At 51.9% G+C, this 12,878-nt stretch overlaps 1 protein-coding gene and 1 long non-coding RNA gene across 3 annotated transcripts in view; one reads left to right on the plus strand and one right to left on the minus strand.

The window, feature by feature from the left end:
- Position 1: 1 nt before the first annotated feature.
- LOC141996241 (uncharacterized) lies at positions 2-9,165 on the plus strand. 2 transcript variants are annotated; one of them, XR_012641508.1, is made up of 3 exons: positions 2-54; positions 3,893-3,955; positions 8,402-9,165. It is a non-coding gene; the product is annotated as an uncharacterized LOC141996241 (long non-coding RNA). The 2 variants fall into 2 exon arrangements; XR_012641507.1 differs by lacking the exon at positions 2-54 and adding an exon at positions 3,687-3,803.
- A 1,272-nt stretch (positions 9,166-10,437) lies between these two features.
- Positions 10,438-12,878, minus strand: part of C11H21orf58 (chromosome 11 C21orf58 homolog) — a 51,679-nt gene continuing 49,238 nt past the window's right edge. Inside the window, exons 7-9 of the mRNA XM_074968226.1 lie at positions 12,446-12,684; positions 11,746-11,813; positions 10,438-10,819 (exon numbers count right to left, since the gene is read on the minus strand). Coding sequence (XP_074824327.1) covers positions 11,768-11,813; positions 12,446-12,684 — 285 coding nt within the window. The 3' untranslated portion in view covers positions 10,438-10,819; positions 11,746-11,767. The remainder of the gene's footprint in view (positions 10,820-11,745; positions 11,814-12,445; positions 12,685-12,878) is intronic.

The following is a 12,878-nucleotide window of genomic DNA, read 5'->3' on the forward strand; positions in this document are numbered from 1 at the left end:
AGCTCTGACCATGTGACAAGGCCAGATCCAGGCAGAGGGCCCAGCTCGGCTCAGGTACCTGGGGGGGAGGGGTGTTATTTACAGTGGGGGGTTGCAAACACAAAGGTATCTTTCAAATTTCCAAGAGTCCATTGCGTGACTGCTGTGTTGCATATGTCACCCACACACCTCCTGGGTGTGGTGTCCTGTCCCGTCTAGTGGCACCGAGACCAGAGAGAGACGGAGACAGAGAGTTAAAGGAGTCTGGCTCTACAGATTTAGCTAGCAGCCAGTGGGCTTTTAGCCCCTGCCCCAGCCCGGAGCCTCCTCCCACACTCCGAACCCCTCACCTCCCCCAGTCTGGAGCCCCCTCCTGCACCCCAACCCCTCATCCTCGGCCGCACCTCAGAGCCCGCACTCCCAGCCAGGGCCCTCACCCCCTCCCGCACTTCAACCCCCCGCTACAGCCTGGAGCCCTCTCCCACGCTCTGTACACCTTGCCCCCCCCCCAGCCTGGAGCACCCTCCTGCACCCCAAACCCCTCATCCCTGACCCCACTCCAGAGCCCACACCCCATACCCCTGCCCCATCCCGCAACCCCCTCCCACACTCCAAATCTCTTGGCCCCACCCCCCCAGCCCAAAGCCCCCTCCTGCACCCCAAACCCCTCATCCCCGGCCCCGCCCCAGAGCCCACACCCCATTCCTCCTCCCACACCCCAACCCTCTGCCCCAGCCCAGAGCCCCCTCCCACACTCCGAACCCCTTGGCCCCAGCCTGGAGCCTCCTCCTGTGTGTACAATATTTAGCATGCTTTGGGACACAATGAATTGCTGACAAAACAGGCAAAATTTAAAAAATGTGCTAATTTGCGGAACTTCTTGCCACAATCTGCTTTGGCTAATGACATACAGGAATTAAATACGGAGCTTAAGTTGTATTTACCCAAATCAGGTATGTCTGTTTTCTAGTCTGTCTGTGCAGAAGTTTAAGGCCATTGTGACGGGGTGCGACTCACCACTGCAGCGCCCCCTGCTGGATGTCCCAGGGGATCAGCTCTGCTAGCCAGTGCACCCTCTGCTGGTGGCATCCTGCCACTGCCACTTCTGCTCCAGGGACCCACGTCACTCCAGCAAAGGGGCGTCCTCTTCATGACACAGCCCCTCCCGCACGCCACACTCTGTGCTCCCCCCTTCCGGGGGAATGGCAGTCCTCTGTCCAGCCACTTCCTCAGTGGCGAGTGCGTGGGGGACGGGGACCCAGGCCCACCTACTACTCCAGGTCCCAGCCCAGGGACCCTGTAGATGGCAGCCATGTGCTGCCTCCCTGTAGCGGGGCAGTTACCCCACTCCTGAAAAGGTAGGCTGATTGGGAAGGCAGCCACAGCTGGGGCCACGCCCAATTAGGAGACAGCTGGCCCTATAAAAGGGCTGTGAGCCAGGAGCTGGGTCAGTCTCTCTCTCGCTTTGGAGAGAGATGGACCTAGCTGCCTGAAGGAGCAAAGGGTACCATGGCCAGAGCAGTGCTGGGGAGCTCAGGCCTGGCGACCTCCCAAGCTGCGGCCTGACAGGAAGGCCTAGAGAGGTACTGGGCTGCAGGGAAAGGCAGCAGGTCCAAACCCCCCCCGCCAATGATGAGTGGCCATTACACTGCAGTCTGCCCCAGTGAACAGGGGCATGATGATGACTGGCAGTAACCAGTGAGGTGGGCTTATAGGGCTGGGGGTTCCCCTGGGACAGGAGACCCAGAGAGTGGGGATATGGCTGGGGCAGAACACCAGGGTAAGGGGCACTGGGAGGGACACGGGGTGCCTGAGGCAGGTGAGCCACATGGCCAGCAGAGGGGGCTCTGAGCTGGAATCGAGCTAATTCCCAGGGTAACCAGCAGGAGGCGCTGCACGGTGAGTCCACTTTGCTACAGTCCCCTCCAACCTCTCAGTCTACTTCCCTGGGCCTCTTCCTGCAGCCCCAGCACCTTCTCTGCCCTTGTCTCAGGGCCTCAGCATACCAGCAGTCAGCCAGGAGCTCGCTCCCTGGATCCTGCCCAGGGTGCTGGCTTTCTTCCTCCTGCCAGGCAGCCAGTCCTCCCTCCCTTGAGCTCCAGGGAGCAACAGAAGCTGCTCTGCCCTGCAGCCCTCCTTATATGGGTCAACCCGGCCCTGACTGGCAGCTCCCTGCAGCCCCTCTCTGATTGGATGCCTCTTGTGCAGCCTCCCTAGGGCTCTGTTAACCCCTTATGGGCCAGTGTGGGGCAGACGCCCCATCACAACCATGTCAGAATCAAGGCCCCTGTTACCATGATAGTACCTAGATTAGGATCAAATGACTGTTGAATTGCAGTCTAGTGCAGTGTTTCCCATCCAGTGTGCCACGGCACGCTGGTGTGCCGCCAGACATGTAGGGGGGTGCCGCAAAATTCTGGAAAAATCCCTTGGGAGGTAAAAAGGTTCTGATTTATTTTAAGTAGTGTCACAACCAAATCACATTTTGTGCCATTGCTCTGTGGATGTACCTGTGTGAGACAGACGTTGCATCACGCTATGCTCCGATGACCTTGCTCTTCGTCTGGTATCCCGTAGTAGCCCTGGTTTCTTATTGGCCCTTAAGGTGCAGTGGTGAATTTTCAACCGAAGACTCAAAAATGGACAAATATTTGAAGAAAAGAAATTCTGGCGCCTCCACATTTACTTTTGCCGATGAAGCTGAACCTAGAAAGCCGATCAGCTCTTCGGTGGCTGGTGGGAGGTGCTTAGGGGAGGGGACTGAGAGGAGCAAGTTAAAGGGGATGGGGGGGGGCAGTGGAGTGGGGTGGGGCGGGGCCTCGGGGCAGAGCCAGGGTCAAGCACTCACTAGGAAAAGCAAAAGCCCAGGCCTATGACCCACCCATTCTGCACAAGCCCTACAATATGGTCCATGCTTCTCTAGACTTTCCGTTTTCATCTCCTCATCACATATCCTCCGCTTCTGTGTGATGTCAGAAGAGTGTCTCCAAACAACAGTAAACCAGAACTGCAAATGATGAAATGTCCTTTCGATAGTGTGTGAAGAGATTTGGAATCCTGTGATTATCTGTGTAGGTGCAGTTCAGCTCTCCTCACTTGGAGTGTGTGATGAACTGACCGTATCCCTGTGAAGCCTGGTTCTACCTTTTGAGAGTGCAGTTAGTAAAAATAATATTACGCTTATGAATGATACTTCTTCAGGGGAAGCCGATGGTTCTCACCTGGGAACACGTGTAAGGATACTGGGGCGGGGCAGGGCAGGGGTAAACCCCTTTAAGGCCCTGCCAAAATGCTGGCTGCAGCCTGCTCTCTGGCCAGGAGGCCAGGTGTAGAAATACAGGTACTCAGCAGGAGCCCAGCTGCAAGCCCTAAGGAGGGCTGGCTCAGAGGAACATGCTGAGCTAAGTAGTGACAGCTGGGCTGAGGCACGAGAGGACATAAAAGCCCTGGGCAAACCTCAGTGGGGGGCTAGCCTGGGAGGAGACAGGAGGGTGGTATCGTTGTCTCCTCACCAAAGAAGGAAGCCTCAAAAGCCAGGAGACCCTGGGGAGGGTCTATGGGGCACTAGCTGTTGTGGGATCTGGGAACTGCATAAACACTGTAAATAAAGACCCTTGGGTGATCCAGCAAAAGAAGTCATGGAAGATTCTTGATTATACCAGCCTAAACACAGGGCGCAGGCTCAAGAGGGAGAAACCCCCAAGAGTTGTACTCCTCTATCAGGGAAAGGACCTCTTCCAAGAGCCAGAGCACAGTTTCCAGTGAGATGCACATGGAAGGGTGACAGGGACCCAGCCAATATAGCCCAGATGACCCGAGTGCAGGTATGTCTCACAGCCACATCGCCTTCACAATCTGTATAAAGGTTATGCAATATGTCTGTTGCATCTCTGGGTTTTCTGTTTTCAAACAGATTCTGTTACTTACATCCTTCTCGGTCGAGAATGTCTAGTCAGAACAGTATCTCCAAATAATGGTAAGTCAGACTTAAAAATGAGACCCTTTTTTTTAAAATTGTGCAATAAAAGATGTGGACTACATGTATGCAGAGCTTGACTTATGTTTGAAGATTACTGCATATGAATGCAGTGATTCAAACCATAGCTAAGATGAATGATCATCAATGGCTCTAGCAGGGGAGAGTAGCTATAAGACAACAGTTGGGGAACATTGGCCTCCAATATCCAGAGCACAGACTTCTGAATGATGCACCGAGAAGGATCACAGGAACATCACCTAAAAGGGCAGTTCATTCAATACAGTCCTACTAGCCCAAGGGCCAATATGTGCTGTAGGCAGATCACCCTAAGCGGTTGGATAGGTTCTGTTGCTTTAGTCGAGGGAAAGTCTGGGCTGTCCGGTTGTCATCCTAAGAAGTCCTGTGATCCTGCAGAACTAGATAGAACCAGCTATGATAATCTGTGATGTGGTGCTCACGCTTCTTTTCATATCCGTGATGTGTAATCTCTGAACACCAAGGCAATGTCCATCTACACGTTTCTTTTCCACCTCCTTCTATAAACCATTAATAAGCATTGTGTCCATGTCACTAGTTATCTTTTGGAGACTGTCCTATAGACAGATTTGAGAAACACAAATCTAGAGTGACTTGTCAATACAGTGATGAAATTGTTGAGTTAATTAGTCCTGGGAAGCTTACCACACTCTGTCACCATGTCAGGTATGGAGTCTAATTTGTGGAATATTTATTCTATTTGGTGAAATGAAGAAGACACTGGATGGCCATGTAGGCCAAATGTGCTGATTTGTGGCATTGTTTAAAACTATTAGTGACGTGTCTACAGAAGAACTGGGGTCCAGAAATTCTCAATCAGCATAGGTGGCAGATACAGTAAAAGTTTTAGTGTGGTTGTGCATGTTTTGAATAAACTAGAAACCTGCTTTGTTTCCCGTGGTAAACCCATGGTTGGCCCTACTCTATGTTCGCAGATAGACAGGAACAAAGTCCATTCCGAATGCTTGTAGCGTTAGTTAGAAATTGTAGTGAAGTCAGCGAAAAGATAGGGGGAGGGAAAGGTTACCCAAGCAATCTAAGGGGCGTTATATCCGTTACTGAAAATCCCCTGGGTAGACGCCTCATGAACAAGGTGCCTCTGTGGAGATACGATTATAGTACAGGTTTCAGAGTAACAGCCGTGTTAGTCTGTATTCGTAAAAAGAAAAAGGAAAAGGAGTACTTGTGGCACCTTAGAGACTAACCAGTTTATTTGAGCATGAGCTTTCGTGAGCTACAGCTCACTTCAGCGGAAGTACAGTTCATTTTTCATCTGGAATTACATTTTCAAAAATAGGTGCCAGAGTTTCCCACAAGCAGGCAGTTGCACACCTAAGCGACCCTTACTGCAGACCTAAAATGCATTGGAAAATGTGGCCCTGCCTACGAAGTCTTTTTCTTCCCAAATGATGTAGGTCCTTCTAACTGTGCCAAATTTAGCTTCCCAACTATTGAAGGCAGTTCAGGATAAGATGGACTAAACACCCCATTTGCAGATTGCCTCCCACTGTAGCTTCCCTCCTTGTAGCAGGATGCTGGTGCAAAAGCACCTAATTAGCCCTGGCCCAGTCAGCTCCAATCAGGGGAAACGGATCGGGGCTGATGGAAAAGGCCTGATGCCGGCCTGAGGATTGGCAACGCCTGCTGGCCTGACAAGCCAGGGGCTATAAAGGCTGGGAGGGAGGCAGGGGGCAGCCAGGGAGGGAACTGGAGGTCTCCTAGCTGAAGGCTGACTCTGCCTGTAAAGGAGGTGACTAATCCTGTAAAGCTTGTATACCGATGGACACTGGTGGTGGGACAACCTTAAGTAAATAACGACATGGGTGTTGCACAACCCTGAAGCCTCTCGGAGCCTTATTGGGGGCAGCAAGCGGGCCCCAGGAAGAGGGGCGGGTCGTGGACCCTGTTACACGTGGGGGCTTGTCTGGGATCCTTTGCCAGAGACACCGTTTGGCGACCCGGAGATGGAGGGCACTCTGCAGTGGCTCACAGAGCAACATGGGGAGATGCAGAAGACACTGCAGGCCTTTCAGCAGTCCCACCGGCTGGAGCGGCAAGCTTTACTGGCTTGGCAGGCCGAGCAACAACGGGCTTGGCAGGACTTTATCAAAGAACAGGCCGTGGTGCACCAGCAGCTCCTGCAGAAACTGGGGAGTCCTGCGGGGGGAGATGGCACCTGAGCCTCAGCCTCTGTAAGATGGCCCTGGCGAACAACCCAGACGCCTTTCTGGGTACCCTTGAGTGGGTGGCCCTGGGCGAGGGATGGGACAGGACAACCTGGGCCCTGCAGCTAACCCCAGATCTTGCTGGGGAGCCGCAAGCAGCGTATATGGCCCTGATGGATGCCCAGTCTAGACTATGGCACGGTGAAGGCAGCCATCTTGGACCGCCTGGGGCTTTTGTCGGAAAAATACCGACAAAAGTTTCGGGCAGCCCGGTGGGCAGGGGGTGTGCGGTCCTGGGCCTTCACCCAGAAATTGACAGACTGGGCGATGCGGTGGTTGAGGCCCAATGCCCAAACCGTAGGACAGATCATGGATCAGGTGATCCTTGAACAGTTTGTGCCTTTTAGATAGCATGCGGGTCTGGGTGCAGCGACATCAGCCTGCCTCCATAGAAGCCGCCGTCAAAAGGATGGAGGAATATACAGAGGCAGACCTCCCCTCAAGGGAGCACTGGACCCTGTGAGACGCAGAGGGAGGCAAGAAACCCTGTGAGCACGCTGCTGGGAAGCCGGTAGACAAGCGACGGGAGGAGCGCAAGGGAACCCCTGGCCGCCCAGGGCAGCTTGTGTGCTGGTGCAGTGGACAGTCGGGGCACAAGAGCTGTGACTGCCCAGCGATGGACTGTGGGGCTGCTGAATTCTGTGGTTGGACCAAGGTTGGGGGGCGGAGGAAGAGGTGTGGAATAGCCACCATCCCCATGCGGGTGGGGGGAGAGCCCCAGAGGGGTCTAGTGGATACGGCCTCAGCCCGCTCCCTCATACAGCGGGGCTTGGTGAAGCTGCATTGGCTTATCCCTGGAGAAAGGATGCTGGTGGAATGCATCCACGGGGATGGGGAGTATTGTCCTGCGGCCCAGGTACCCCTGGAGGTGCAGGGAAGGTTTGCCTGGAAGCGGGTGGGGGTAATGGATCCTGGGGTTGGATTGGAACCCTGCCCCAAAAGGGAAAGAAGGCACAGGGAGGAGACCAACAGGGAAAGCAAGAGAGAAGGACCTGGAGGGAGGGAGCCAGGCCCCTAGAGGGTGGACCCTGAGAAAAGGGAGTCCCCACAACCTCAAGGGGGAAAGGATAAGAACCCTAGACAACACTGCCAGGATACAGACCCTAAGGAAGTGACCGATGAGGGAACAGAAGTCTCAGGACGGGACCACTGAGGGGAGGGAATCCCCATGATAGAGGAAGAGCAGCTGAAGAAAGTTCAGAGGGTAGGAACCCAAAAGGAGGAGGCTCAAGCTCCAATAGGCAGAGGCCCTGAACCAGAGACACAGGGCAACCTCTGGCCAGTTGGTGCCGATCTGTCTCCCACACCAGGGAAGGAAAGAGAACATCCGGGGCGACCTGCCCAAGGTTGCGACTGGTGTGAAAACCTCTGGGCGGAGGTGGACTTGTGGGGTGGCCCACCCCCTACCCAATGCACCTTTTGTGGGTGGGGCATGCCAAAACCCCACAGAGTTGAGCCCGGGGACCACCCAGATGGGCAGGGAGGCCATCCCTGGAGTAAAACCCCAGGCCGAGAAAAGCGGGGCCGAGTAAGATCAGGCCCAGTATCGGCTTAATGGGGGAGGTATGTAGCAGGGTGCTGGTGCAAAAGCACCTAATTAGCCCTGGCCCAGTCAGCTCCAATCAGGGGAAACAGATTGGGGCTGATGGAAAAGGCCTGATGCTGGACTGAGGATTGGCAATGCTTGCTGGCCTGAGAAGCCAAGGGCTATAAAGGCTGGGAGGGACGCAGGGGGCAGCCAGGGGGGGAACTAGAGGCCTCTTAGCTGAAGGCCGACTCTGCCTGTAAAGGAGATGACTAATCCTGTCAAGCTTGTAAATAGATGGACGCTGGTGGAGGGACAACCTTAAGTAAATAAAGACACAGGTGTTTCACAACCCTGAAACCTCACTGAGCCTTACTGGGGAGAGTGAGCGGGCCCCAGGAAGGGGGGGGATTGTGAACCCTGTTACACTCCTCTTTGTAACAGCTCTGGAAGGACTTGAATTTCACAGATTACCTTCCTGGGGGACTTTGTCATCTCATTTAGTCATAAATTGTAGATACTTGTCTCAAGTCAAAAACAGTTCTGTAGGTACCTTGCTGTGATGTTCCATTTTTATTTCATTGTAACACTGTAGAATGTGTCAACTCCAGTGTTGGAAAGCTGAATCAGTTAACCTCAGACCAGTCTCCTTCACAGGCATCAGATAGCTCCAGCATAAAAACAGGACAAGACAATTTATTATCTACAGTTCAGAAATGCCCACCCTTATGGATACTCCTGGCCTAGGTGGAAGAAGCTCTCTGAAACCATCTTGGGCAAATTACAGAAAAACCAGAAGAAAAGGAACTGGAACAGCTGCAAAAAAGTGTGAAGAGCTACTTCCCATGGAAAAAATATTTGAAAAATAAGGTGGAAAGGAAGGATAATAAATAAAAGGAAGGATCCATCATTCTGCACTGGACATAATTCAGAGCACAGAAGACAGTGAAGAGGAGATAACAACCAAAACCTCAAAGTGAGTCTCTTCAAATGTCTCTGAGAAGACAGTGGAAAGAGAGAGAGAAAGAGACAGGATGAACTCAGAATTGCAGGTTGCCATATGAGAATTGATGGACAAGGACAAAACCTTGACAATTCTCAAAATACAACTGAAGAATATGAAATTCCTGCAGGTTCCAGGAGAATCCTCTTGAACTCTCAGAAAAGAATTTACCAGAATTCACCTTGACTGTATGGGTAAAATGGAATAATGGAATAATGAAATAATGGAACAATGTGGAATAATGGAACAAGTGGGGGAGAAATGCCTGGTCGACTTAAGCAACTTTCGTAATATTATCCAAGAAAAAACACTGGGTAACACCAGGTAGAAGGAATCGCTGTACGTAGCCCTCCTGGGGAAGAAAGTTAGAACTTCAAGGAAGTGCCTTTGAGCAGGAGGCTGCAGCAAACCTGTCATTTAGACGAGAAATGGAAGGATCTGAGACCTGTTGGTGGACACAGCTATGCTGAGGAAAAAGGGAATTCTGGAGGCATGAAATAAGATGCGTATTGCAAGGCTAATAAATGCCTGTTACTGAATGCTACACAGTTCTGTGCATTTATATTAAAGAACAAGAAATACAGCTTCTTTTGTGACTCCTGATCCACATCTGCACTCTCCTTCCCCCACCAGGCATGGCCACTGTCTGTATTCTAGTCCCTGAATCACCTAGGAAAGGAGGGGCTTGTTTATACAGACTTAGCAGTGGCAAGCTGGGGTGTAAATCTACCATGCACTAGCCTGCTGTGTGGTAACTGGCTGTCTGAACCTTGCTACTGAGCACTAAAAATTCCGCATTGGACATAAACCCTGTTGGTGGCCCAGACTCGCTCTGCACTTCAGGCCTATGGGATTGGGGGGTGGGGGAGAAAGGGCTTTTTGTGAGTTTGGTTTTGATTTTTGAACAGTTGTGGCCGTGTTGTAGCTGGTTAGGGGGCTGGAACGACGGAGAGGACACAGGTTAAATGGATGAACTCGGGGACACTGGTGAGGTGGCTGAAGGTAATGACACTATGGGTTGGGTTCTACCTCCGTGAAACTGGGGAGGGGTGCAGCCTTTGCCTTTCATTTAAGCTAGTCGTAAGAAGCCACTGAGCGACTGCATGGAACCAGGGAGCTGGAACAACAGGGGTCTGCAGTCAGAACAGAGGCACATGGGAGGCCACTCAGGAATCTGAAGTAAGTGGGCAGAGGTACTTTTCCTGGGTACTGTTCCGGTAGATCTGGGGGGAAGAGTGAGAGAAAAGCAGGAGAAACACCACGAAAGGAGACCGAGGAAGCACCAGACCCAGCCACTGAGACACTGGTAGCATGACCCTGAGGAAAAGTGAAGGGCGTGTCTACGCTGCGATTGGGAGTGTGATTGCAGCACGTGTAGCCATGGCTTGAGTAACAATAGCAGTGAAGCTACGGCAGCCCGGCCAGCTGCATGGGCTAGCCCTGCCCGACCATGACCCCGGGTGCACACCTGAGTGGCTGCCACCTCCTGTCTGCTGTGGCTTCATTGCTATTGTTATTCACGCCAGCAACATCAAAGCAAGTTTGGTTGCCCACACCTGCTGCGATTACACCTCCTGACTGCAGAAGAGACAAGCCCTAAGAGCTTTTGGGTCAAGTGCTGACTAATAGAAGCTTAGAATTTTGAGCAAAGAAACTGTCTCCTGTTTGCGTCCTCTTGTGTTCTAGGAATTAGGACTTTATTCACATTCTTCGTAAATAACCAGGATTGCATCAAAGAAATAGCTGACTCTATCATCCATTGCTCCTCCTAATGGAAACCGCCTCAGGGCCCCAAAGGTTTGGCTAACTGCCCAGAGCCAGAAAAGGTAACAATGTTTTGTTGTGGTTTTTTTTTTTTTTTTTTTTTTTTTTTTTTTTTGCATTTCCACAGTTTATTACACCATTCTGCCATCTCTCCCTTGGTTATCAGCTCCACTAATGTCACGTGACTATTTATATAGCAGATTCCTGTCAGCCAGAATCTGTTAGGAACTCTCTAAAAGTCGTCTCCAGTGATGCTATGCTCCACGTGCATGGGTGACGCAGACAGGCCAGGTCCACTCACTAGCCACCTGCAACAGAAAGAAATGGCTGTAAAGTGTATGATGCTAGCCCATAGTATATGCTTAGTGTAACTATAAAATGATGGTGTCAAGGGCATAGGGGTACAGGACCCTTGGCTAGAGAGGGAACTTTAGAAACAAAGGGGAAAATCCTTTTCAAATGGTGTGGCCCAAATCTTCCCAGGCTGGATGCACAGAGGCGGGTGAACACTAGCAACTCACAATGAGTTCACTGAGACTTACAGATGCCCCGCGCCGCTCGGTGTTTAGCTCTCAGAGACTAGTTCTTCTACCCTGCAGCACGCTATCCAGCAACAGGGTTAGGAGTGTTCAACATACTGTGATCTGTTTAGCTAACCCTCTCCTGGGCTGTGGTCCCAAGCTCAGATCCCACCGTGAGCAGTGTGGGATGAATGCCAATGCAAACAGACCCCGTCCATCCCTGCCCTCCTACGTTTCAGGGGGCAGCCTCTGCCTCTGGTACTTTGTTTACAAAGCATTTCCAAGCTGTAACGTCAGAGAAATGGCACCGAAACAAATGCAAGGTTCAAATGAAAGCAACAACAGTGCCATGCGACAAACCCCTCAGCTACTGGGCCAAATTCTCTCAGTGGATTGCCATGACGTGACATGCCATGACATCAGCCATTGCCATGACATGATGATCCACCTCTGTGTCTTCAGATTCCTCCTCACGGCCTGCTCAGACCGTGACACTCCCAAGGAGCTGGCTGGCTAATAATGGCCAGGTTGAAAGGTCACAGGAGGACTGTGCAAAAACAGTCGCCCCAGAGGAGATTTGGTCACAACCAAAAGCCAGCCCCAGCAGACTGTACTGCAATTGGCAATATCCCAGTCAAGAGAAGCTGTGGGACAGCAGGGAGCACACAGGGCAGAGGTGCACAGGGAAAGAAAGAGCTGAGCTGATTGGTTACCTTTGCTACAGGCTTGAGGAGTCTACAAACCCGGGGGCAGGCTGCGGAGGAGTCCATCGCTTACTACACTTAGAAAAAGAAAAACCAGTTAGAAACATGGGTGTATACCAAGGGCTCAGCTTTATTCCAGGAATAAATTCTTCTCCCTGGTCAAATATTTGCCGTAGTGTATAGTCTTGTTCATAAACCTTTGACTGTTTCTCTGGTGTTTTAGGGACGTCACGCCTGAGGGCACTATTAACCCGAGTTAAATTACAGTGGACACTTTCATTCAGCTGGGCATTCTTGGGTTATAAAGGGCTCTGCTGGGTTCTCATGGAGGCCCAGGAGCCACAGAACAACATCCCTGCTACTTGTTCCAAAAAGCAGTTGGGATCTTCCAGCTGGCGTTTCCACAGGGATAGTATACCAATCACCCTTTCCAGTGTCGGGGTTGTAGCTCTTGTGTGACACTCCCATTTGAGCAGCAGTCAGTGAGGGTTAGTTCCTATCGCAGAGTCTCTCCCATTGCCACAGTACTCTTGTCACTTAAACTCAGTTTGCAAAGCAGTTTGCAAACTGTGCTGTAGTCAGAAACCAACAGTAAGTCAGACTTCAGGGCGTCTGCTGCTCTGGCCTCCTGTGAGCCCGCTTAGCCACCCCAAGGTGGCAGGAGGAAAGGGACTACAACAGCTCCTGGCGGGGCAGCTTATTTACTTACGTGTGCATTGCAGGGAAGGTGCTAGTTGGGCCAGTCATGTGATGCACAGCGGATGGGAATCCTCCAGTCTGTCCCATGAGGCTGGATGACATCATGGGGGGCCACATGGAGTAGCCAACTGGGAGCGGCTGAGAAGGAATGGCCTGCACTCCTGGAGAAGGGTAATGGTGGTGATGATGCACCGCTGATGGCCTTGGTTTTTCTGCTTTCACAACAACTGGAGCAGCAAACTGGGGATCCTCAATTTAAAGGAAAACGGGTAATTTGTTAAATTTGTATCCATATGGCAGGTGAGCACAATGGTCTGTTCCTCACCAACGCAGTGCCAGCTTGGAGCACTCTTGAAAAGAGCAGTCCCTTGTCCTGGGCCCAAGGCCCAGCTACACGGACTACAGTGCAGCAACAACTGCATGGGTGGCTGGGTCCCATCCAG

The sequence above is a fragment of the Natator depressus genome, chromosome 11, assembly GCF_965152275.1.
Source record: "Natator depressus isolate rNatDep1 chromosome 11, rNatDep2.hap1, whole genome shotgun sequence".
NCBI classification, from domain to species: domain Eukaryota; kingdom Metazoa; phylum Chordata; order Testudines; family Cheloniidae; genus Natator; species Natator depressus.